This window comes from Ixodes scapularis, unplaced genomic scaffold (genome assembly GCF_016920785.2).
Source record: "Ixodes scapularis isolate PalLabHiFi unplaced genomic scaffold, ASM1692078v2 PGA_scaffold3__209_contigs__length_174095766, whole genome shotgun sequence".
Taxonomy (NCBI): Eukaryota; Metazoa; Arthropoda; class Arachnida; order Ixodida; family Ixodidae; genus Ixodes; species Ixodes scapularis.
Genome location: NW_024609868.1, coordinates 15,909,714 through 15,936,401, shown reverse-complemented (window position 1 = coordinate 15,936,401; position 26,688 = coordinate 15,909,714). Strand labels below are relative to the sequence as shown.

Genomic DNA, 26,688 nt, shown 5'->3' with positions numbered 1-26,688 from the left:
TTATCAGCTTCCATGAGCTCGAAACTTCGCCAAATACTGCCTCGGGAGGCTAATGTTATATTCGGTTTTACCTGCACTTGTTTTGGCCCTCACTTTAGAACCCTATGCTTGAATAGCCATGCGCGCTAACATTTCTCTAGGCTGACATATATCATCGCGAGACTGCTATAAAAATTGCACAAATTTACAATTAGGACATGTATTGTTAGTTTTGCAAACACCACATTTTACCAGAAAGCTTAACTATTTAACATGGCACGCAAGTGACGTCATCACACTATAGGCTGTAGTCATTTTGATTTCGTCCTGCTAAGAAAATCGAATTCGATGGCGCAAAATGCATGCTGCGTAACGTTCAAGCTCAGTGAAAGCCAAGTATTTTAAAATCACGTATTACTATCCTTAGTGGATCGTCGTGAGGAACGGCGCGAGCGTCTGGAAAGACAAAAACGTGCTATTTGGCAAGAGCCTTTTGCACACAAAGTAGTTTCCGGGCTAGCGCTTTTTGGTCGGCACCAAAGATGCGGGGAAGAGGAACCTTTACAACACAGTAGGTTTTTAAAATTAACCCCCCTCTCCCCCACACACACGCACGCGCGCGCGCACACACACACACACACACACACACACACACACACACACACACACACACACACACACACACACACACACCTTTTTACAGCGGAGCTATTAAGGGCTAGTTGCCCCAGTATCGTGTCCGTCAGCAAACAAATGACGACAATAAACTCTGGACAGCTTCCGACATCTACAAGTGACGACAGCAACCAGACAACCGGCTTGCCGGTTATCTGGTTGCCACCGTCGCGCATAGATGGCGGCAACATCTCCAGCCTTTCCACTCTGGCTTGCCGACTTGCGGCCGGCAGTTACTTCATTCCCACCATAGTAGAGCTTCGCTGGTCTTCCTTCTTCACCGGAGTGGAAAGGCTGATTGATGGTATTCCTCAGAAATTGTCTCTTCCGTTCGTGTGTTCTAATTCGACAATTTTAGTTTTCACTAGTTAACAGCAACCTTTCACTGCTTTTATTTTGCACCCCGTGAAGTTTAAAGGGGTCATAAAACGATATCGGGGTGGAATGTTCATGACTTTGCAGAGGCGTACTGGTCCTAGTCTGACCCAAGTATACTCGCAAAGGCCGCCACTGATTTAGAAGCTTCTTTGTCGCGGTGAAATTGCGAGGCCAAAAATGAGACTATTTCTTTTAGTCTATCCTTCGCAAAGATTGATGACGTAATTGTGGGATCAAACCCACCCGCCTCACGACAGTCGAGCGCGGGTCATGGATTGGGCAGGAGAACTGCGTGAGCACTGAACATCGGCTCGTAACAAGCAATGCTTCGGCGAACACTTGGGTAGTGGCTCGTGTCCAGCCACTGCGGTGATGAGAATAGCCGAACCCTAACAATGCCTGGAGTTCCAGCACTCGTTTTCTTCCTTTCCGACCCCAACGCGGGGGTATGATTAACGTTGGCGGAATAAGACAGGCACCAGACCACGTGGCCGCTTCTGGCTCCGAGTTGAGGGGATGAACGATGCTCATATTTCTCTAACTTTTTGGCGACTGCCATTGCCTAGTTAAGAAAAGAAAAGCAAAGCCAAGTTCAATCAGTTATTAACGTTAGGGAGTGATCCTGAGTAGAATTAAGTGATGTATAGGTATCTTTTTATAGCTTCTTTCAGAGAAATACAGAGGGGGTCGAAACTTGGGCAATAACTTGAGAACGACGCTCGTGTGAGACTTACAGCGACTGCCATGGTTCGGCTGACCCTCTGAGGTCACTAAAATATATTTTTTTTTTTAAGTATTCCTTCCGTATACACATGTAGTTCTATCGAACGTCATATGAATAAGTCGCATTTAGTCATTTCAATACTTCTATTCTCAGCGACATCTTTCGGATGCAGTTCAGCAGCAACGAAAAAATGTTTGGGTGCCACAATGATGTAAAATTGGTCTTGCAACATTTTTTTCTACTTTCAATAAATACTGCTAAGAAGTAACCCCTGACGTTTATAGCTTGCAAAAATATGCATTAGTTTTACTCTCCGCGCAATAGCAGATGCAGAAAAAACAAAGAAAAAGACAGCTGTCGATCCCCTCCTCAACTCGCAATTTGAACAAGCGGCCGCGTGATCTGACGCTAATTATATACCGTCAGTGTATATCATAGTCATGCCCTGGGCGGCTAGGATTTGGAAAGCAAAAGCTTGGGCTGAGCTTCAGATATTTTTAGAGTTGGGCTATTATCATATTTAATTGACATGAGCCGTTACCCGAATGATTGACGATGCTGACTGTCAACAACCCGTGCACTCGACTAGGTGTTATGAAAACCGCTTACGTCACGGTGTCACGTGACTCGGTGAAAAATCGTGATGTCATGTTACGTCACGCTGTCAACAAGGCTAATGCATGTAGTGACTTCCTCAAATTAAATCGAGTTGACGCAGTGAGTCACGTGACGTCACGAGGTCACGTGACATTATTTGACAACATGTATTGACACCATGACGTCACGTGACAACGTGACACATGGTTAATCATAGTGCCAATACAAAAGCGCCACGAAAACCCACAATTTACCATACGTTGCCATTCTGTATATGATAATTTGAGCAATAGATAGAAATAAAGCCGTCAATTTTTTATTCCCATATGTTCATTTTGTGATACTAGCAAAAAATAAAAAAGATAAATTACCTTGAACCGTTTTGAACCGGTTACCGTTATATTTTTTTCGGTTCGGTTCCGGTTCAGTTCCAAGATGGCGGCGACGATTTCGGTTCGGTTCAGTTCCGGTTCGGCTAAAAATAACGGTTCTGTTCCGGTTTTCGGTTCGGTTCGGTTCCGGTTCGACACCCTGTGTGTGTCTTTCTGTAACCTTCACTATATATATATAAACGAATATGTGCAGATGAATGAACCGTACTTAATCCAATGAATCAAAGAATCAAAATTTTCAGGAACCCGCCGAAAGCCGAAAAACGGCGGAGCCAGGATTTGAACTCTGGGCCTCCCAATGTCCGGTCGGCCCAGAGTTCAAATCCTGGCTCCGCCGTTTTTTGGCTTTCGGCGGGTTCCTGAAAACTTCGATTCTTTGATTCATTGGATTAAGTACGGTTCATTCATCTGCACATATTCGTTTATATCCTCCTCGGAGACCACGTATGATGATGTGAAGTGCCCGTGTTGTATATATATATATATCAAGCAGGTGTTTTTTGAAGAGTGATAACACTGGGTCTTCCACAGCAGTCAAGCCAACCCAGTAGTAATGGGCTGGGTCACTGATCTGTGGGCGGGGCTTAAAACGGGCAGTGACCACCACCTAGATTGCAATAAAATCATCTGGTTGGCTAGATGGGTAAACATAATTAAGAAACAGCGCAAGGACGGCGGAGTCGTCCTTGCGCTATTTTTTTTATTTTTTTTTAATTATGTAAACCTAGATTGCGTCTAAGAAAGTAAATATTCCACGAAAAAAAGCCAGCTTTGGTGAACAAATTATAAAAAGAAATGGCTTTCATATTTACGATTTTGCGTGTCCAGCGTGTCCTGAGTGTCTCATGTTGTGAGTGACCATACTTTTGTTGTTTTTTGTTGTTGTTTGTGGAGCTGGTGTTGCTGTTGTTGCTGTTGTTGTTGTCGCTGTTGTTGTGGTTGTTGGTACAACTGGTGCATGTTTTTTTTTTAGGTTAAAGCGGTATTTGAGTATTTACTACAAAATTAATAAGTATGATGGGAAAAATCTGGGAGCTCCGTTTTCATAACCCTTGCGGTTTATGCTTTATTCACCGACTGATTTCTTAACGACGAATGAGTCGAAGTGGGGCTGTCGAGAGCATCACCTTTGTCGTTTTTAAGCTAATTATTTATTGCATTACTGGTGAGATTTCTACTTTTCTTGGGCACCATGCTCTGAAAATAAGCAACAGCAAACGTTTTCTTACATTTAGATATCCATCAAAGTATTAGACACTTAGGACAATCCAGCGTCACACGTACTCGCCTTGCATGTAGATTTTTTTTTAGAATAGGTCTACTATGTTTTTTTTTAGGTTAAATGTCTCATTGATATCATACACCCCAATACCACACAGAGTGCGCATGGCGGCTTTTAGGCTGCAAAACGAGCCGGAAAATTAGGTGCTTGCATATAGGAAGCTCAAACTTCCGCCGAGTGGGCACTGAGGTGGCAGATTTTACCGTGTGAAATTTCCAGGGTGTAGTTCTTTTTTTTTTTTTTTTTTGTATAAAATGAGACCAACAAACTCGCCAAAGTCAACAAAGGACGTTTTCAATATAGTGATGGAAACTTTTCGAAAAATTCGCTATCGATAGTATTGATAGTTTTCTCAAATTTATCGTAAGTGTCAAAAACTCTCGATAGAGGACTATCGATAACACAATCGATAGAGCTGTAGACAGCTTACTATTGATAGTTGACTATCGATAGTATTATAAATAGTTGACAATCGATAGTTGACTATCCGTACTGCATAGAAGTTTGGCTCTCGTTTGACTATGGATCCTGTTGAAACTCTACTTTCAGAACACGATTGAGTGCTACAAAAATAAAGCGCCCCCCAAAAATATGGTGACAACGGATATGACCGGCAGACAATGCGGGCTTCTGTGCAAAGCATGAAATAAAATGAAAACTGAACACAAAGTTGCATTATCATACAAAGAATTTAGGAAAAAAAAGAAAAATGGAATTTTGCTACTTTTTCAGCACACATATTATGCATATTCGTTTGGTTTAAATATAATGCTTCGCAATTTACTATGCCCGCGTTTGTAAAAGTAACAAGTACATTCGGTTTATTTTTGTTTTTTTGTTTTTCTGGCGAAGAGGGCTTGCTGGTGACATATTAAGCATCTCTGTATATCAAAAGTTTCTTTCGCGCTTGTGTTAGTTTTATTAATCAATTGTCACGTATTACCTTCAATAGTTTTCACTAATGACAGGTGAAAATGGGCATTCTGCTGGACATCACATTTTTTTTTTTTTTTTTCTGGCGAATAAGGCTTGCTGGTGACATATTAAGCATCTCTGCATATCAAAAGTTTCTTTCACGCTTGTGTTAGTTTTATTAATCAATTGTCACGTATTACCTTCAATAGTTTTCACTAATGACAGGTGAAAATGGGCATTCTGCTGGACATCACATTTTTTTTCTGATGATCATACAAGCTAGCTCCCGGAAATCGAAAATTGGCTGTGGACAAAAAAAAAAAAAAGTTAGGCTTGCTTAAAAAATGATCAAGCGCAGACGACCAGATGCAAATTAATCCCATTTTTCTTGTCTTCGAGCTTTCCTTTAAGTCTGGTGGTCTAAACATCGTGGTTAGACTTGTTTACCGTGATTTATGTACTTTTTGTTTGGTTTTATTTTGGAAGATATCAGTAACTATGGTTGGTAAATGATTTACTTTCTGATATAAAATGCAACTTCAAAATAAAGGACGCTTCAAATTATCAATAAACATGCATTTTTGGTCAATAAATGTCAGTTAACTTTTGTTGTGGACGCTTAATATTGAACGTTAACAAGATAAAGAGCTTATACCGAGCCAACATGATTAGTTACTGATGTTTTTTTTTTTTTTTTTCAATTCTTCAAACACGTTAAATCTTAAGGCAGAAGGTTAACTGGATCTAATATAAAACATAAAAATTAAACTTCCGTGATCCAAGTAACGATATTGCTTGACAATGAGGCATGGTTTCAGTATAAAAGCATGGGAATCTTAAATACTTTCTTGATTCCTTTCTTTGTCGCAACATGGTTGGTCAAAATTAACGCTACACCTATTTATTTTTTTTCATCCAGGTGAAGACACATCCCCAGGCTTTCGCAGTTGATCACCAAGCATAGTTTAGCATTTCTACGATGAGTGGTTTACCTACCAGGGACGGCAAAGAGATTTTCATTTTTCTCATTTATCTCCGTCTGTAAATAAATAACAAAGTGCAAACTGCCGTGAAGTAATTTATAAGTATCACACAGTATTCATCAACCTATCAAGAAAAATACCGTTATTTATCTAGGGATATATTTTATTCGTAGCTTATTTCTTATAGCACCAGTCGATAGTTTTTGTGTAGTTTATTGTCAGGTCAAATTGACGTCATGTGACCTCAACACCAATTCCGTTTCCCCGCTGAATTTAGCGGGAAAACTGTGACGTCCCATAATGCAACGCGCGCGGTTACGCCGACGCCGACGCCACTCAACCCGGAAACGGGCGCCTAAGTGCTGCTCTCTAAAAACACCCCGTATGTTTCATAACCGGGGAGGTAACGTTGTTTAGCATGCCCTTTTTACGCCAGGATATTGAAAGGCCACCATCAGGTGATGAGCGGCCGGGCACCATGATGTCCATGATGTCCAGACAAAAGGAGCTGCCTCGTCTGCCCGTGGCACCTCTGCACGAGTCGCTCACGCGGTACCTGGAATCCTTGGAGCCGCTGCTGAGTCAGACTGAGCTAGACCACGCCAGAGAGGTGAACACTCTGGAGGTGGGCTCGGGAAAATAAAGGTCACAAATAAGGGCGCTCACACCCAAAATAAAAGTTTGTTGCTTCTCACGCTAAAAGTTATTTAATGAAGTCAAAGGAACAATGACCAGCAAGCGAAAGATGCGAAATTAGGTCTCAAGCGATACGTGCACACATGCAGTCATATTACTCTTCAACGTGCTTCGTAGATATCTGTTCTGTAATTTTTCACGTACACACAAATATTCTTCACACGCAAATATTCACTGCAGACGCGTAGGCAGGGGCTCTTTTTCCCTGGCCTCTTTTTGTACATTTTCTTTGTTGTGTTTTCTTAACCGTTAAAAACTTTTATATTAACAGTTTCCTTTTTTTCTGTTTCTGAATTTTATTGTAATTGTATAATGTTCGTTTTTTAATTGGTTTTATACCTTTTTTATCGTGTACCTAGCATAAATTGCTCCTTTACTTTGTGTAACTTTTATTTTTTTTTTGCCTTTTTATAATATTTTTTTGGGATGTTAAAGCTGGGTTAACTTTTTGTTGCCAACTAACATTTTTTTGCTAAGAAATTGTATTCAAAATTGCTTTAACACTGGGACTCTTGACTAGATATATATCTTATGAATTAATACCTTGTACAACGATAAAAACATATTTTTTACTTGACTCCACTTTGACTTGAAATAATGGCGTCCTGTATTCTACCTTAGCCCTTTCTTTCTTTCTTTCTTGTAAAACGATGGCATGCGCTTACTAAGTTAGCGCACATTTTTCCGCATCGCATAGGAGGCACTTTTAGCGAACAGCGGTAAATGATGCATAATACGTTTTACAGAGCCTCGATGATTTTAAAAGGCCAAACGGTGATGGTGAAAAGTTGTATAAACTGCTCAGAGCGAAAGCTTCTGCAAAGAAAAATTGGGTAAGTTATGAATATTTCAATCGATTTACCGGCTTCGAGATACTACGTAGCAAAGACTCGTCATTTGCTAGCTTTCAGACTGGTGGGTGGAGGAATTCTTTATGAAGAAAAGGCAACCTGCGGCTTGGTATTATTGTCCAGTAACAGCGCTTCCAAAACAGAGGTTCAACGCAAAAATCGACCAACTCAGGTACTTCCAGCCTTGCATGCGCACGAAAAAGTTATTTACTTGAGTAATGGAAGACTTGAAAGCACTCCTATACGAATTTTGTTGCAGACACGCCGCCCTGCTAGTTGCTGGGGCCTTGCGCTTCAAACACCTCATAGACACGTACGTTTCAAATGAACAAAACCGGCTTAGTATGGTTACCGTGCATCAGTGCAGACAGTAATATGTTCTGTAAAAATATAAAATAAAATATTTGACCGTGCTTCGATTTGGAAACAGGCAACGCATGGAAATTGAAATGAAAGGAACGAAGCCTCTAGACATGTCGCAGTATCAAAGGATGTTCACCACGTATCGAGTACCTCTTCAAGATTGTGATCGACTGGAGCGGACCTCACCACCTAATGAGCCATCCAAAGATGTGCTGGTTATCCACAACAATCAGGTGACCCTCCTTCGAGGCCTTTTTGTTTCAGAAGAGTTGTTTAAAAAGATAATTACGGTAACTACATGATAACCTGTATAACTAATGGTGACAACGCTCCACTTCTTGCACTGAGGCAATTCAGAATCTAGCAGCACGCTTCATGATGTTTTCCTATTCAACTAACTTAAGTGTCCCCCTCATAAAAAGTTAGTGTTTTCTACCCTTGGTTCAAGTGCGTCGAAATATTTTTATTTTGTGCCTAATTCGTAAGTTTTATTGCAGAAACCGTTCCCCGAAGTTTTGCTCCCTCCACCACATAAGAGTTCAACCAATCGCACCACAAACAGTATGTTTTAACGTCTAACGTGTTCAACAAACACCTTCATCAAATCCTTTGTTCTACGTGTAATTCAAGCTTGGAACGACCTTCCCAAATCTCTAGTGCTAATCACTGAAGCCCCATTGTTCCACGAAAATCTTGGAATTTCTTTGTCAATTGCATTCTCATACTGATGTAGATTGAAGATGTTTATCTAGATTTGTTTGATCTATTCATTCCTTTTTCTTGTTACATTTGATGTGCAACCACATGCATTGATGTTGTTGTATACGTATTATTACCTATCACCTTTCTATTTCACGGTTGACGTTTCCCAAGTTTTTCGCCCCAGTATCGGGTAATATAAAAAAAATGTGTTTACTTCTTTAAATATTTTCTCTAATAAATTTTGAGCAGGGCTGCTTTTCACATAGTTTTGTACCTTCTTGCCTTGCGCGCTGCTTTACTTATATCTTGAACTTTTGTATTTTTAGACCCCTTTCCGAATGGTCTTAAGGGAGAGGTTCAAAATATACGGTTGAAATGTTTTTCCCTTTCCATCAGCATACTTGCACTAATGGGGTCGATGTCTACTCGCACACAACGCCATTGACAAAGGAACCTATTTATAGCAATAACATTTCAAGAATATAAAACTTCATCACGTAGATTGCAGGTCGCAGTGTTTAACATACCTCACCAGGTACGAAATTTGACTGTGCCTCAGAGATTCGACAGAATGCACCCGAGCATTGCACTTGATTTGGGCTGTGGATAATAACTCGACAAGCACCCAGGTAGTCCAATCGCTGCTATGACGACAATAGCCAAGCCCTAACAATGGCTGGAACTCAGCACTTTGCCAACAAATTGGAGGCATATAATTGACTCGAGATCACGTGGCGACTTTTTCTGGTTGCGAGTTGAGGGGAAAAACGCTGCTAATTTTTCTACATTTCTCGCAGAATGTTCGGCGTCGACGTCGGTGCCGGAATCGGCGTCGGGGGGACAAAAAAATCCGAAAAATAATTTATTTGCCTTAAAGAAAACTATCGAAGGATCTCAGGCGGAGCGAGATCGAACCAACGACCTTTCGGTTGCGAGCCAGATGCCACGCAGACGCTTTTTTTTTTTTTTTTGTTCACTAGGCTACGCAGACACGGTTCAATGACTTAGGAACGAGCGCGGGTTTCTATTTAGGTATACCGCCTTCCACTCTTAAAGGCAAAGCTTAAGCGTTCTCCTGCAATTTTCCTTATTGCGATGACTTTCTCAGGCGTCCGAGAGGTCGTCCTAGATGTCGTCCTTGAGTTATTTCTTGACGTCATCTTTGATGTCACCCTCTAGTACGTCGTCCCTGAGGTCGTCCTTGAGATCGCCTCAGATGTCGTACTAACTGTCCTTCTAGACGTCGTTTTTGACGTCGTTCTCTAGGACGTCGACCTCGTCGTCGTCCTTGAAGTCGTCCTTGAAGTGTCCTTGAAATCGCCCTGGAGGTCTTCTTAGAAGTTCTGTTAGACGTCGTTTTTGACGTCGTCCTAAACGTCGTCGTCCTCAAAGTCGTCCTAGCAAGCAGATAAACCCGCGCCGTGCACACACGGAGCGGCAATGGGTGGTTTCCGTTTCGACCCATTCCCAAAACAACCTTCCCGTTTGTACCTTCCCGTTTCGACCCGTCTCAAAACGACCTTCCCGTTTCATCCTTTCCCATTTCGCCCTTTCCCGAAACAACCTTTCCACTTCGGCCATCGTTCGGTTAGTTTGTATTGTTTGTTAACAGTTGATTAGGTTCAAGTGTCCAGTGTCTGTTCTTCTTGCTCACATCACTTCTCCCTCTCCCGAAACAACCTCGGAGACATGGCACCATAAGATAAACGCTGTGTCAGGGAGGGCTCACCCGAACATTTACACCTTCATCGACCAGCAAACGTGTTGATCCTTGAGAAGGATATCGCTGCAGCAGCTTGCAAATGGTGGTGGCGCGCGGGCCAGGTGACCGCCGCGAACTATCACAATTGGAGTGCCGCCTTTCTGATGGCGCGACTTTCCTTCTCGACTTCCTCAACCAAGGCGACAGCATTTTGTGGTTTATGATTTTTGGCTGTGTACGCGACGGTTCTGTGTTTGAACACTCTAAGAAAATGAAGTCGCAATCATGTGCCCGTCAGCCTGTCTGATTTATCACTTTTAAAAAGTATCCCGTTCACTATAAGGAAGTTTTAGAATAACGTACGTATGCGCTTTGGGTAACCTAAAAAGCGTCGCGATATAAAAACTTATGCAGCGCTAATTTTTGCTTACTCAAAGTGCTTGCCTGCGTTACTCAAAGACTTGATTAGGTGCTTTCGTAGACCGCGTTTCCCCTTTCGCTAAGCCCTCTGCAACGAACAAGCCGCTTCTGCGCCTGCGCGCCGATGGCCTTGACTGTAGAGTTCTGGGTACCGTAGCGGGTTTTGGAGGAGCGTCGCGTGACTTTGAAAACGGTCTACGAAAGCTCCCTGTTATTGTACAGAGCACGAAACCGTTAGCGCGAACAAGTGATTGTTGGTTTTAGCTGTTTGTCTAAAGAAAAATCAGAAGACTGCCATCAATATTACTAGTGTGTTTGAAAGTGTTTATCTGGGCCACTAACCTAAGCGGTAAAATGTGGTACCTTCTAATACCATTTCGAAGTAAAATTCGAAAAATCGCCAAGATCGTGTACGTGGTAACGTTGTCGCGGAGTGTACATAGTCCATTTTGTAATTACACATTTTGGGGACCCTCTTGAAAGAAACGTTTTAAGTGGTTCAAGCAGAAATATATTTCCTTGAAGCTTGTCTGAAAGTATTGCATATTTTAATAATACGTTTACAAGCAAAAATATTTCAGAACACAACTGAATTGCTCGCCTGCACCTTTGTATTAATTGCATTAACATGATTTTGGGACATATTCTTAAGCAGAAAAACTGCGCAAACCAGGATTAGAACGATGGACACTTTTTGCGAAGAGGTTGAGATGCGCGGGGTTTTATACCAATTAACGGGTTCAAACGGGACGAATTCAAACGTAAAATATGTCTTGGCTACGGGTTCAAATATGAAGGGCGTTTCGGGAACGGGTTGAAACGGGACAGGTTCAAACGGGAACGTAGTTTCGGGAATGGGTCGAAACGGGACGGGCTCAAACGGGAAGGTCGTTTCGGGAATGGGTCAAAACGGGACGGGTTCAAACGGGAATGGGTTGTTTCGGGCTACACCCGCAGCAATAAGCACACATTCCCATTAGCGCCAAAGCTACGAAGCAATTATCAGTTTAAGTAATTGAGCTAGTTGGAACTTGGTATATGGTCAATAGTGGCGGTGAAACATCTTGAACATTAAACGATTACATAGAGACAGAACAAGAAACACACACGGAGCTGCAGTGGCGATAAGGAAACGACTTAAACATTGAGGATTTACAAAGAGACAGAAGATTAAACGGTTACACAGAGACGAAACAATCACTTAATTTCGAAGTGGTGCTGATGTCAATGATTGAGTCGTAAGCCATTCATAAAATAAAGTGTTTACTCAAATATTTGCGTCGTCGTATTCACAGTGAGCTGTTTCGTGACTCTCATTATAAATGCTATCGCGATTCATAGACAACGAACAATAGTGGTTTCTGGAGTCAATTTTCTGCGTCTGACAACTGTGTGCGGCAAATCTTGCTTGTATACTTGCTTTCGACTACTATTGCACGAGCTGAAAACTAACCCGTGTTTCATAGGTTACAAACGTCACGGATTTATTCTCAGTGATATTTAGGCAAATCACAAAAATGGTTGCACCTCCCCTTTAGCGAGCCTCTGAGGCATTATGAAAATATAAATGAATGTATCTTTTGCGAGCCGCGCGCATGATATATGATATACGATATTGTTGTTGAAATGTTTTTATATTGTGGGATGCAGTGGCAACGTTCGCTTAGAAAGGCCAATTAAACTATGCAATACCAGATTCTGCGTGTTATTTTTTTTCTGTAGTATTTCACATTTAATGTCTACGAAACGGATGGATGCCCCATCGACGAACGCGAGATCCTGCAGCTGCTGCTAAGAGTTGTGGAAATGTCGCCGGAGGCCGATGTCGGTATTGGTATTCTGACAACGGACCGCAGAGACGTCTGGGCTGAATCGCACAAAAGGCTTTGTCAGGGTGAGTGGCATATCCTAAGATAGGGTTTAACATGTCTTTAACAACAACAAAAAAAAAAAACATTCGGCTGGTCTTAAATATCCAGGGCTTTGTTTCTATTTTTTTTCTTAAAATATTAAGGTGTTTACAAATCTGTTACCTGGTCGCTAATATGGCAGTCATTATGACAATTTTATAAGGAGCAAACATCCACACAAAGACATTGATTTCAGTCTCACGAGGTTTGAAGATCTTTAAGGGTGGACATTGACGTATATGAAACGTTCATGCGCCTTGAGAAGTGCAATTAAATTATTTTTGTGTTTAACAAACTTGCTAAAATATTCTATAAGACCTGTCATACCAGGCCTATATAGTTGACCACCATGCCAGACCTTCTATTACCATGCGTCTATATCAGAGTTTACGGAAAATTTATGACACGCAATGATTTACCTCTAGAAACACATATTCCGTTGCCAATAGGTTTACGAATCGTGCCCTTTTATACAGGTAACAGGTAACTCTCCCGACTCCAGCTGATACAGGCATTAACAACGACCAATAGCGATCGTTTTACTGTGCCGAATACAGATTCCAAGAACGCAACGTGTGTGGAAGCAATCCGGAAGGCCGTCTTAGTGCTGTGCTTAGACCGCCCACTGAACACTTCAGAGCCGTACGAGGTGGCCTGTCCTCAGCAGATGTTCATGGGCGGAAGGGATGGAGAGAACGCAGCCAACCGCTGGTGCGATAAGTCTCTCCAGGTAAGGCCTGTTTCTCAGATGTTCAACATTTTGAAGATGGGCTCAAATATTGTTTTCTTACCTGTCCCCTTATTTCTTAAACTTTAAATTAGGTGACACTATTAAAGGGACCATAAAATAAATTTCCCGACAGGAAAAAGGATTTTATATTGGGATGTTACTAATGGCATATCGCTTAGTGTGGAAAAACAAAAGAGGGAATAGAAAGTTAAACGCCAGACTTTCGATACGGAAATGTTAAAATATAGCGGACTATTTTTTTACTTTTTCTTTTCTTTCGAATGCGATCGGTCTGTGGTGCCAACTCCACGTCAGCCGAACCAAGCTCAAACACTGGACACGATCACCGCGTCACTCGGACTCTCGTCAAAAATCAATCCGTCGGTGATTATTTGGATTCGCGTTCGTGGCCGATAAGCGATGTAACGGCACTTATCGACTCCTGCGAATGACAAGTTTCATGGTGCGCTTAAAAAGCACGGTGGAAAATTAAAGTCATTGCATCCGGTGCCCAAAGACGTCACGATCACGTGATTACTCATTTCGCATTTTGAGTTGCGGATTAAAACTAAGGAGGAAGAAGTTGGAAAATAATTGCATCATCCCTTTAAAGGCTCCTCAGCGATCCTTAAAAATTTACTGTAATATGGCTAAAAAGTGGTTCAACCTCCTCAACTAATACGTGAAAAGAATCTTTATAATTCTCGAGTCCCAAAACGAACTGGTCGTTAGTTGTACAGTGGGTGTGTTCAGATAACGGCGGTCATAGTGGTGTCACACCTTTCTTTGTTTTTTTGTTTTTTCAATTAAATTTTTGTGAGGTGGAAAAGTGTGTCCACACAACGGTAAAAACCTTATTTTTGCAAGAAACTTTTTTTTAAATATATATTGGTGACATAAAATATCGCGCCTAAGGTGAGGTTGAAAACAGGACTTCCGAATTGCGAGTTGACGCAACTTTGAAGGCACCTGGAATAAAGAATACAATTGTCTACGTTATCAAATGTTTTACGCCGAACGCACACAAACTTTACTAATAGAATTATCAAATTTTATATTGCTTATTATATACTTAAAAAGAAATAAAGATGTTTACTTGGCTTTTTGAGCAAGACTTTCGTAATAAGCCATTTTTCGGCGAATTTCTAGGATACTTTAAAATAAAACCTTCAATTCGAAATATTTTATCCTGGGTAAACCATTCCTAGAGCATTTCAGAAAACAATATAGCGTTATATTACTGAAACTATATTTTTCATTGCGCCCAAAATGTTCCAAAAAATTTAAAACGCAAAACAAAGACGCATTAATTTTGTCCTTCGAGTAAAAAAACGATCATCGTCGATTTTATTGTCATTTTATTCGGTGGATCCTTCACAACCGGTAATTTCATACCTAGAAAGACATGTTGCATTATATTGTTCAAAATAAAAAAATATATAAAAATAAAAATTTGTAACTAGGTCAATATTGCAGTCGAATACCGTTGGGGGGGGGGGGGGGGCTATCTCCTAAACAGCTGTTGTCCAGTCGTGTCTATTCCTTTTATCGTTCTCGTTTTTTGAAGCTGTTACACCCACCATGTCTCCTAAACCTGCTCGTATTGACGCCAAGGCAGCGGGATGCACTTAAACGTAGAGGTATGTCACGTAGACACCTGCCGTCTGTTAGGCGCACTCCACGTATTGATACTAAACATACGCAAGTCAGGACGCTTTGGCCGCGGTCGCCAACGAGCCAAAAAGCACAAAATGCTTCTTTATAACTTGGACGACTCACTTGTAACCGAAACATTTGACATATCCTTGTATTGATACAAAACAATTGTGGTAGATACCAAACACTAACAAGTGAGCCCTTTTATGAGTGGTGTGACTGATGTTGCCTCTGAAAATATGGCTGTGCTACCCAGACTTGTACACGTGACTAAAAAAAGGAAAGGAATTACATTTACAATTATACGACGTTAACTTGTAACTAATTACAGTAACAATTTCCCGTCCATAAAAGTAAGTGACGGTTACCACGAAAATTAATCCGTTTTTTCCGCGGCGTTACTTTCTTCGTTACTGATCTAGGGTAAGACACTTAACACAAGAGTGTAATGGATGCGTTTGAGTACAAACCGCAGGTAAGCGATTTGGCGAGCAACGAGACAAGCGACGGCGACCCGCCTTGCTGTCGCTCGGTCAGTCGCGCGACGAGGGAAACCGCATGAAAGCGACGGGAGCAAGCGACCAAGCCGATGAGCGACGTTTTCTAGAAATCCAAAAACCGAGCGACGCGACGGGTGACAGTGAGAAACCTCAATCGCTCGTCGCTGGCTCTTGTCGCTGTCGCCGTCGCTCGTCTCGTCGCTCGCTAAATCGCTTACATGCCGTTCAGCCTTTGTTGTTGCCTCCAGTGACACTTTTGCGACTTTGAGCAAAAGGGCTCTCAAAAGTCTCGTCGAACGTCTTGCCTCGTTTCTAAGCGAAGATGTTGTCCGCTGCACGAATGCCATACGCACTGCATACTGCGTGCTTCTTGAGAAGAATGGAACAACTCTCTGACTTGATGAAAGTGCGAAGCTTCGTTGTTACAGTTACGCTGATAGAATAGCAAAGCTGTAAAACTAATAATACAGATAATCAAACCTCGAATAAAATCAATGTATGTGAATGTATTATGTAAACGTATTTTAGCCGGCAAATATCGCCAAACTGTAGTACAGAAAAATAGCAAGGCACGGTAAGTACGCATAAGAATTATATTATACATTATGTTTTTGTATCAATCTTACATTAGCTCTGAACACATGTAGTAACTTGGTTGAGACGTCGGTGAATAAGAAACGGGAGCTTTTTGGATACATATTTTTAGCAAAAATATTAGGGTCTCGCCCAGGAAACAAATATAATTTCGAATAAGACGGAAATGTAAACGCCTACCGATTCTTGATACCGCCCAAAACGCATGTAGCACGGGTCGGTCGTACTACAGCTCAGTATTCTTCAGCTAAATGTCAGGTGAGACAACGGCAGTGCCCCCCGCAGCGACAGCAGTAATTCTAATTTTGAGAAATACGAGATATATAAGAGACTTACTTCATACTACCACGTCTGGAAGATGTAAGCAAGCACCTTCATTTTGAAGCCGACCATCCAGGAGCTAGGGAGTGCGATTCTCTTACCGGGGTACCACCATCGCCGAAAGTTGCCGTATATTACCGACGACGTCTCCTGATATTGTAAAAAGAAAAACAAGAAAACATGAGGCACGAGACGAGTGACAGGGATGTAGGCAACCTGAAGCTTTTAGAAGATTAGGTGAAAGTCAGGACAAAACCAAGTAAACATTCGTATCTCCGACAAAATGGCAAGTGTTAAAATATGTTTTGAGTAGCATGCCAGTTAATATCAAATTCTTTTCAGTCGATTTTTGTGTCGGTTTATTAAGCGAAAAACGGAGCGTCCCCTCCCGTTGCGACATTTTGCAAACTGTTGTAGTCACTGCAACCGAGAAGGGCATTGTTAATTGTCTCGAGATTTTGGAAGGCACGCAGTCGACGATCGTTTTGTGTCATCTCCGCGTTCAGAAAAAAGGCGTTAGAAGGTATCGGACGGGAGGATACCTCGGTTCTGCAGCGCAATCCTGGGTTCGATCCCCGCCCCTGCGCGTTTCCATCTAGATGAGAACTGTAGTGGCACGTACTCGTGTGAGCACTACTGCGCGCGATGCACGTTGAAGATTTCAGGCTAGCAGTCGTACTGCAGTGGCCAAATTTCTCATCTACAGTGAAAATGCTGGCGCCACTCTGAGGCAGATTAACATTTCACTGTCTAAACATCCTCATCACAAGTTGCATTTTTTTTAACGATATAATCATCTGGAATTTTGAGTTTAAAGTTAAGAGGAGGAGTGCCATTCCTGCAGGTGAGACATCCGGGGGGTTGCAGGGTGTTCTACCGGGTGACTGCGAAGGGGATCTATGGGCGGCGGAGGCAAGACGACTTTTTTTCGGAAGTTTTTTTAAGGTCGGTTGTCCCTAGCGTTCCCTAGAGAAATTGATCAAACTATTTGGTCAGTAAACTACATAGATTAAAGTATTACATAGGAAATGTAGCGTGATGAAGAAATAATCAATAGAGTACAACACCCGAAAGGCCAAACACGATCCAAAGTTCAGTTTTCATAAACAATAACGACTGATAAAAAAAAAATTAAAAAAAACTTATTTGTTATTTTGCAGTGTCACATTGTCCCTGGGAACTGAGACGACCACAAGAGGGCACCTTGGTATGCGGCGCTCGAGTATCATTAGTCGTAAAAACAAAAAAATGAAAAACAAAACAAAAAACAATCCTAATCGAGTGCAACAAAGACCGGGTTACATCTTTTCTTAAACAATATGAGGCAAATGCTTCTGTAGATATGAAATTACCGGTTGAAGAGTATCTACCGGATAAAGTTAGAAAAAATCTAGAAGGATATTTTTTTTAATTGAAGGAAAAATTGATGGTTCTTTGTTTTTACTTTTTAACTTTTTTTCAAACATTTTGGGCTTAATGAAAAATATAGTTACAGTGGTAGAAGGCTATATTTTTCTTTTAAATCAACAAGAAATTGTATACCGAGGACAACAAATTTCAGGATGAACGTTTAATTTTAAAGTGTCCTAAAATTTCGCTGAAAAATGTCTTATTACGAAAGAATCACTCGAAAAGCCAAGTTCGCCCTATTATTTATTTTTAAATATATAATAAAATAAAATAAAATTTCCATAATTCTTGTATTAAAGTTGCTGCGCGTTCGGCCTAAAACATTTGATAACGTACACAACTGTATTTATTTATTTCTGGTGCGATCAAAGTTGCGTTGACGCGCAATTGGGAAAGTCCTGCTTTGGACCTCACCTTAGGTGCGATTTTATCTCACGAATACAAAAAAAAAGTTTCTTGCAAAAAAAAATATTTTTTTTTACAGTTGAGTGAACATATTTCTCTACATTATAAAAAAAATTAATTGAACACAAAAAAATAGGCGTGACACCATTATGACCGTCCTTTTCTGAACACACCCCGGGGGAGTTTAGTCTGCCAGAACATAGCGACATTATTACCCACTGTAGACAGGAAATTTAGCCGGTGCAGTACGACTGCTAGCCTGAGGTATTTAAAGTGCATCACGCACTAGTGATACACGACGGCACGCCGGTACGATGCTCATCCAGATCGAAACGCGAAGGGGTGGGGATTGAACTCAGGATCCCTGGGTTCCGCAGCGCGAGCTTTCACTCCACGTGCTCCGAGCACGTGTGCGCTTAACCACTCGGCCACCGATACTCTTGTAGAGTACCATACGGTAGTAAATGAACCCCAAATCTTCCAGTTCATCGTAGGTGAAGAAGGTTACAGCGCGCTCTTGTCCGACCACTCGCCCATGGATGGCCCAGTTGTGACTGCCTTGGTTGACCACTGCTACGATTACATGTGAGTCAATCTACAAGTCTGTATTTCTGCTACTTACTATCCAAAACTTCAAATAAACGCTCATTTTCGCAAACAATTTCTAGACACTCTTCGAACCCGTTAACGTTACTACAAAGTTAGTATGAGATCAAAAACTATTTTGAGATTAAAATTTTCTAGACTTTGGATTCTTTTAACTGAAAGCGGTCTATGAAAACCTCTCGCATGCAGTAGTCGAAATAACCGCAAGTTCCTCAAGTCAAAATCGCGACGACCAAGAGCTCCCAACTAGTACGCCACTTTTCTTATGTGTTGCTTTTAGTCGTGGGCTAAACTGCGTAACTTTAAAAGTGCTCAGCTCATCAGCATTCCCTGTAAGTGTGAAGCTAGCACGCGTGAGTTAAATATTAAAGTTAATCCTTTAATAGAGCACAGTGAATCTTTTAACAGACTTCAGCATGAGCATTTTGACCCAACATCGAACGCCTTAAAAGATATTCCGAAAAAGCTGGAGTTTCAACTAAGCTGGGAAACGTTGCAAGACATCGAGAAAGCCAAGGCTTCACATGCAAGGTCAGTGAACCCCTTAAAAAATGCAGAAACAAATGTGCCGTTTCAACGAAACTCTGCTTTAAATATTCGGCTCCTTTAGATACTTTATACTGTCTGATTTCCACTGCCCAATCTGATGGTCTGTCTGAATTTACACTGTGTGTGCGAGTGCGTGTTTGTGTGTTTCTGTGTGTATGTGTGGTCACTGTTAGCGTGTGTTTTACCTTCTTCAGCTCCTTTCTACTTCATGTTACTGCACCATTCCCTAACGTCATTATAGAAAGCAACTGTGTAGAATTTTGGGCCACCTAATACTAAATACAGCGCAATCAAATATGTTAAGTGTCCGAACGATTCACATGCAGGTTCAGGGATGAACTGGATGTGCTCATCTACAAGTTTCAAAACTATGGCAAAGACTTCGTGAAATCGCGCAACATGAGCCCGGACAGCTTCGTGCAGATGGCACTGCAGCTGTCATTCTACAAGTAAGAACGAGACGTCTCACACAACAAAACGTTTGATGCCAAAACATCTTAGACCGCGGCATGCGAATAAATTTATGTAAGCGGTGTGAGGAAACGCGTATTGAAAATAGAAACGAAAGTGATAAGCAATCGCCTGAAAGCATAAGTAGCGATATCGCAGCATGCGGGGATCAGTGTGAGCCTACGCCATCTCCCGCTACAGAACGTTCTAGCGTTTGACACTTTTGTTACACACTCGAACCTATAATGAGACACACAGAAGTGTTTGGCAGAATTTAGCAGACTTATGGCGACTTCGAAACATGTCAAGCCTAGGCTGCGAATGAAATCACTATCATGGGGACCACACGTCGTGGCATATTTATTGACTCAGTGCTCCATCGTTCTCTTCACATGCTGGAGTAGAAAATCTACACGTCTCGTACCTTAGCTATCCATCGCGTCCGCGCCTTCAAAGCCGAACCCAAAACTCCAATATAAAAAGCCGACACTAATCGCGATGCAACTTGTAGACACTGACAACATCGAAGGAGATGAACCAGACTCCCCAAGGCGAGTGTCTGAACGTAGACAAAACATTGCAGATAATGAGTAGTAAATTCTTATTAAAAGCAAAACACAAATGCCCTCCTGTTAAAGATAACGAATTTCTTACTTCGAGCCAGACCAACAATATAAACGGTAGAAATGCTTTCACCAAAAATCTACCGAGGGTTTTCAATTTTGAAAACCCTGTGTATGCTATCAAATAAGGTGCGGAAGTTACACTTGACCCATGGTAGGCAGGTCCTATTTTGATTGTGCTCGAACGGACATTCAACCAGACTGAGAATTAGTCCCATGAAAAAAAGAAAAAAAAAACCTTTGAGCAGCAGTAATCCCGACTCACTAACATGCATACAATTTTAAGAGAACAGCCAAGAATACCTGAGCGCGAGAGAAGATTATTGGTCTATGAGCTTAAAAATTTGTCTGAATTATCTGTGATTGTATTATCGACCCAAAGATTCATCTGTAGTATCTTTCAAAATGGCCAGGATGCACTCAAATAAAGTGTGCTTCATTAAAACCCTGTTCAAAAGCATCTTTTACGCCACAGTGTTACATATTTGCGCGAGTGATATAAGCACGATACACCGTCCGTGATGTACAGCGAACCTTGACAACTCTATTTTCTGATGCACTATGTTTGCTTGTTTCTGTCTGTTTGTTTGTTTTTCAGGATCCACAAAGTTCCATGCGCGGTGTATGAGAGCGTTTCAACGCGCGAGTTTCTTCACGGGCGGACAGAAGTAGTCCGTGGAACCTCGTCGCAGAGCCTCAACTTCTGCAGAGCGTTCGAAAGTCCGAACTCTACCAGGGAAGAAAAAGAGCACAGCCTCAGGAAAGCCGTCGCAAAGCACAAGCACGATGCAAATCTGGTAAGCCGGAGCGCTGGGCATCTAACTGTACTAAGATCCTAGTTTCTCGGACATCCATGACCACAGTTAAGTGTTGCTGAAGTCATACTTAACTGCGTTTAAGGGTGCCCGTGTAACGAGGGTACTAGAATGTAATCTCCTTCTCATCTCAAGTGTGTGCGAACCAAAAGCTGTTGCAAGAGCGATACCCGCATTTATCTTGAAATTGCTCCCCGTGCACACGCTGTCATGCGCTGTAAAATCCTGAACGAAGCTGCGTAGCTTCGACTGTGCTATCACTTATGGCGAAGCTGTGCATATCGAAACGAATTGCTTACGGCTGAGTTTTTGTGATCTCTTATGACGCGAGAACACTTTGGCACGCTAACATCATCTGTGATGCGTCCCTGGAACTCTGTTTTACTAGAGTGCGAATGTTTTGCAGTATCCGCGTGATCAAATGTACGCCTTTGTCTATATATAAAAAAAAAAGTATTTTTCGCCCACAATGTGCAAAGAAACGAAAATAATAGCTGTAGCACGGTCGCGCAATCAGGATGGAATGGTGCCGTCACGTACCCGAGGACGGAGGTGCGACGTGGTTATTTCTCTTAACCGTCGTGGTTGCCGTCGTGGATGCCACTGACGACCACCACCAGTGCTCGGTAATCCGTGAATAATAAGAATATTAATTTTGTTTGCGCATACCGGAAGGGGCACATGTGGTGGTGTGCGGAGCTAGGTAGACAGGTGAAAAGCCTTACGCAGAGCGCCTGCAGCCCGCCACCTCATGTGAAGAAACAAAACAGAAATATATATGTACAAAATATACACAACACAGAAAGTACACAAAAAGGAAATAAGAGAACGTGGGTAGGTAAGTGCGTTGGAAGTTTGTGGAAATTCTCCCTGCCTCGCGCCCTTCTTTGGCGGGACGCCCCAGGGTTGTCTCTCTCTCTCTCTTCGCGCGGAACGGCTGACGGGAAGTCCCGACTTCCCTCTACTCGCGCTTAGGGAAGAGAAGAGTTTTATTCTTCTTCGCGCGTGGTGACGACCACCGACGAGGTCAAAATCTCTGCGAAGCGTCGCCCTTAAAGATATCCCTTTAAAAAAAATGGTTGTTTATGACATTGTCAAACAAAAGTTTTCGAACCAGGAAAGAAAGAATGATGCGCGAAAAAATATGAAATGTAGAAAAATGCCAAATGTTCCACAGCTGCCCGATAGATGGGTAGCGGTGTAAGTGTCGATTGGCGTTTACACCTATAGCCAGACCTTTTCGTCACTCTCATTTGCAGTAGTACGCTATTTATAGTTGCAAAAGAATGCGCTATTGCGAGGCACACCCTTAATTTGTTTATGGGTGTAAACGAATTTGTAGGAAAGGGTGCTGCGGTAGAGTGCGAAAAAGTGACAGCATACCCGCTGCGAACATCTTTAGATGCATGTGTTTGTTTCAGCAACTGCGTGGAATTATAATTCCCTTGCCCTTGGCCAATGCCTTTTACAAAAAGATACGGTTCTTAAACCTCGATAAGTTTTATAACATAAAGTCTATAAAACAAAATACACGAAACATCATATTTTGTCTTTACCTTTTTAATAGTAAGGAAGTCGCAGGCCGTATCAGCGACTTTGAATAGTTGAGTGTCGGTGCAGCTGAAGAGGGGGGGGGGGGGGGGGGGCAAAGGGGTCGTGATTTTAGTGTCGTGCGCGCTTCAGTGCATCTGTATTTGTTGCTTTTTCTGCGTCTGACAACTGCGTGTGATAAGTCCTGCTTGTAAACTTGCTGTTTCTACGTTTCGTTTTACTTTAAGACCCACCGAAGCATGCGCTAAGACGCTTACTCCCCCCCCCCCCCCCCCCCCCCCGCCTTTGTGCTTTTTCTCTCGCCAACCAAACCGATCACGCGTCGTGAATGTGCCGAGATCCTGCACTTTATTTTTTTTTTCTGCGCGTGATTGGATTAGTTGGTGGTAGCAGACCGTCAAAGACATCGAGTGTCATGACAATGCACTTTTGGCGATGAATGATTGGCTCCACCGGATTGTAGCGTCGATCAGACTTAGAGTGAAACAAAGTATAAAAACATATCTTAGGATGCAGCTTAAGATCGCCAGCACTACAATATCTAGGTTTTCCACAGCAGCCAATGCTGTAGCATTTGGTTAACAGAGCACTCTTCAGGACGTAAAGCAAGATTTAACAACATTGAAGGGTGTAAAGTGTTTGATAGTGTGTACAAACTCATGTTTTGTACAGTCGCCGGCCATATGAGCTCCCCCGGCCGAACGCCGACCGGAGCAGCGAAAATCCCGCATGCGGCGCGTCGAGCGTTGCCGCGTTCTGGGAGCCAGGCTATTGGGACCAAACCATTCCGTTATCAAAGGGGTGGACGCAGGAAGTTTAGTAGCATTCCGCGTTTTGGAACGTGAATCTGAAGCACGGCAGATTACAATCTCGCTTCCGGTTGTAGGTAAACGCAGACGGCTTATCGAAATTCTTCGCTGCATAATATATGTGACATGTTATATGCTACTTTTTTATTTGCAAAACCGGTTTGTCATTTTAAATGTTTCCTACCCGAAGAGTAATCCCACGCACAACCTAGACTAGACAATGACAAGCGATTTTGAAATAATTTATTTAATCTATAGGGATATGCTATAAATAACAAAAAAAAATTTGTGTCGAAGCAGAATAAGATTCAGTCACTTTCATGAACGCGTTTTATCGAAAAGACTCTATTGTTCTGCGCTCAGTAGCGTGTTGCTTCGCCAAGGGTAATTATTTACACGATGACTTTGCAGATGGCTTCCTGGTCAGCCACTTCTCGCTTGCCGAGGGATCATTGTTGTCATGCCTAATATCGTATCAAACATAGGGTCTTTACATTTGTAAGCATCGATCGAACACAGCTGCTTTATCTACGGCTAAAGCAAGCTCCAGTTTATCAGCAGTTATACCATCATCTCCGAACACTTGGGGCCAACACCCGAGACGGCAATTCTAATCGGCCATGTTTTCGTGATTCACACTTGTAAAGGCTGAAATCCCGATAAAAGCTATGCGTCCACCCCTTTGATAACGGAATGGTTTGGTCCCAATAGCCTAGTTCCCAAAACGCGGCAACGCTCGACGCGCCGCGTGCGGGATTTTCTCTGATCCGGTCGGCGTTCGGCCGGGGGAGCTCATATGGCCGGCGACTGTACGTACAGTGCCCAGCTAAACAAAACGAACCATGCAGAACACCTGACCTCGCGCATATACAGTTGCTCTAGCGATGCCTAGAGTAATGTAAAGGCGGAGTCATATGGTTACTTTATACGCTATAAAAACTGTATATGCTCCTCAATTAGGGAATTATGCAGTTACTTAAGCGGGACCAAGCGTTCCGCTTGTAGTTTTTGTGTCGTTCAGCTCTGTACCTTGTTGCATTTGGCGTCCTCAAAAGTTGGATGTTATGTTACTGAAAACACAACCTTCGTCTGCGTGAATTACAACTAACAAACTTTCCTATAAAAAAAAAAAAAAAAAAAAAAAGAAAACATAACGCGCAATTTTTGGAAAACTCATCCCATTTTCTTCTTCCTCTCCCTTCAAAGGCGAGCAGTGGGCTCGGTGTGGACAGGCTCTTTTTCGGTCTGAAGATGACTGCGAGAGAACATGGAATCCCCCTTCCTCCCTTCTTCAGCGAACAAGCCTACCGTGTCAGCTCCCACTTTCGCCTCGCTACAAGCCAGGTGCGGTGACGTGATTCTCTAACGTAGCACCCTCGCGTTTACCATCCAGCGTGGCTCAGATATCAGCTACGCGGAACACCAGCCTCGCCCATTCACCATCCTCCGTCAACAAGAATTTCTTCGCGAAGCGCCATTACCTGCGTACCGCGCAACTGCTTCCTTAAATTGGCAGTCAAAATTTATGAGCAGCAGTCGCGCCTAATAATTCAAACAAGAAACCTCCGGTTTTTTTGTGTGTGTGTGTTTTTTTTTTATTGTTTTGTTTTTCGCCGGTACAGTGGTTACGTCCCAGCCTCCCTTGGGCAAGCAAACATGCAACATTGTTCGCAGTCATTCAAACAGCCCCTCGGACGCGTGAACAGTCCTCAGTAATACGTCATGCTCGCAACTTTACAGACTTGTGAGTTTGTCTGTCCTTTTAATTGGCACTTTCTTCAGTCCTGCCGTATACATCCCGATCATAACAGTCAGCCTTGCCTTAGTAATGCGAAACGTTCTTTCGCTAGGTGTTCGGCATTTTGTGTTTTGTGAATCCCAGATAAAAGCGTGGTCGCCAGGCTCGAATTGATTGACGATTGGGAGAGGAGGAGTGAGGTGCTCGACGCTGATTGGTTAACGGGGAGATCATGTGACCAGAGGGGTAGGCGAAGAGGGGCTCGACCACCTGTGCGCACTGAGGGAGAGGAGCTCGCGAGAAAATGGAAGAATCTGGAAGATCGCCATGTCTATCAACCCGATTAGCGGTAGTAGCGCTTCATTCTCGGAACAACTACCAAGCGAGCACGTGGTATGCGTTCAACTATCCGATGAAGAAGCGCCGTAAATGTAGGCGTCTAGCGTCTGGAAACTGAGAGTATCGCTAAACGTTTGTGACGCTGGCACGTCCTGCGCTTTTTTCTGCTCCTGATTGGTTTAGCCGGTGAAATCAAACGTACAAAAGCGAAGAGCTTCCGTGGCGAGGCATCCTTGGCGCTGCTCGACTGACGCCTTTAGATCGTGGCGTTGATTTGTCTCGGACGTGACGTGATACGAAGTTTAATGCCCACGCTGACCTCTCTGTCTTTAAACCCTTTATCATTTGCAATACTTTTTTCTCACGGGTCAGTGAGTGGTGGTTCTTAAAAAAAGGTGTATCGTCTGCGAGCAATGTCGGTGCCCTTTTATGTTTCCAGGTGTCCGCTCGGTGCGATGCTGTCATGATGGTCGCCCCGTTAGCCAGAGACGGCTACTGCGTCTTCTATAACGTCCTCAAGGATTCCTTCAACTTTGGCGTGTCCTGCTTCAACAGCTGTCCCGAAACCTCGGCTGTCCGGTTCAAGGAAGCGCTCGAGCAAAGCCTGACAGAGATGCGAAACTGCGTCGCGCAGTCAAACCCGGCTGTCGAAGCTCGAACCTAGCAACATTGAAGACAACCTGTTTGGGTCCTTCAAGTGTTAACCTAGACTTCTTGTATACTTTTTTTGGTGTGTTTCAGATATAAAATAAAACGTTATTTTATGGACATGTTGAGAGTCACATAGTATCGTGATGAAATAAACACGATGAAGGTTAAGATACTCGTAGTAATTCATAAGGATTGATCTATTGAAAGGGGCCTACGTTGAGAGACACGTCACACGTGTAATATAGAGTACCTTAATACGTAGGCTTAAAACGAACCCTGGAGCAAGCTGCATTTTTGTTGCAACAGAGGAGCTGCGGGAGCGGCCTCGCCCACAAGTTCCTAGAAGTAAAAAAAAAAAAAGCGTCACCACGA

General features: G+C 42.7%; 1 protein-coding gene across 1 annotated transcript; it reads left to right on the top strand.

The window, feature by feature from the left end:
• Positions 1–6,343: 6,343 nt before the first annotated feature.
• On the top strand, positions 6,344–26,352 carry LOC8032050 (carnitine O-acetyltransferase-like). Its single transcript, XM_042292579.1, has 13 exons — positions 6,344–6,535; positions 7,368–7,454; positions 7,526–7,644; positions 7,732–7,785; positions 7,903–8,068; positions 12,382–12,553; positions 13,127–13,299; positions 18,670–18,770; positions 19,200–19,322; positions 19,667–19,789; positions 21,012–21,210; positions 24,795–24,932; positions 26,105–26,352. Exons 1-13 carry the CDS (start codon positions 6,344–6,346, stop codon positions 26,327–26,329), a joined length of 1,872 nt encoding a protein of 623 aa, XP_042148513.1. The 3' UTR covers positions 26,330–26,352.
• Positions 26,353–26,688: the final 336 nt, after the last annotated feature.

Bases quoted from the DNA above. Each gene is read 5' to 3' on its own strand.
- LOC8032050 (XM_042292579.1), top strand. From the start codon at position 6,344: ATGCCCTTTTTACGCCAGGATATTGAAAGGCCACCATCAGGTGATGAG. The intron at 6,536-7,367 runs GTGAACACTCTG...TACGTTTTACAG, and splicing joins AGCTAGACCACGCCAGAGAG to AGCCTCGATGATTTTAAAAG. The intron at 8,069-12,381 runs GTGACCCTCCTT...TTTTTTCTGTAG, and splicing joins TGGTTATCCACAACAATCAG to TATTTCACATTTAATGTCTA.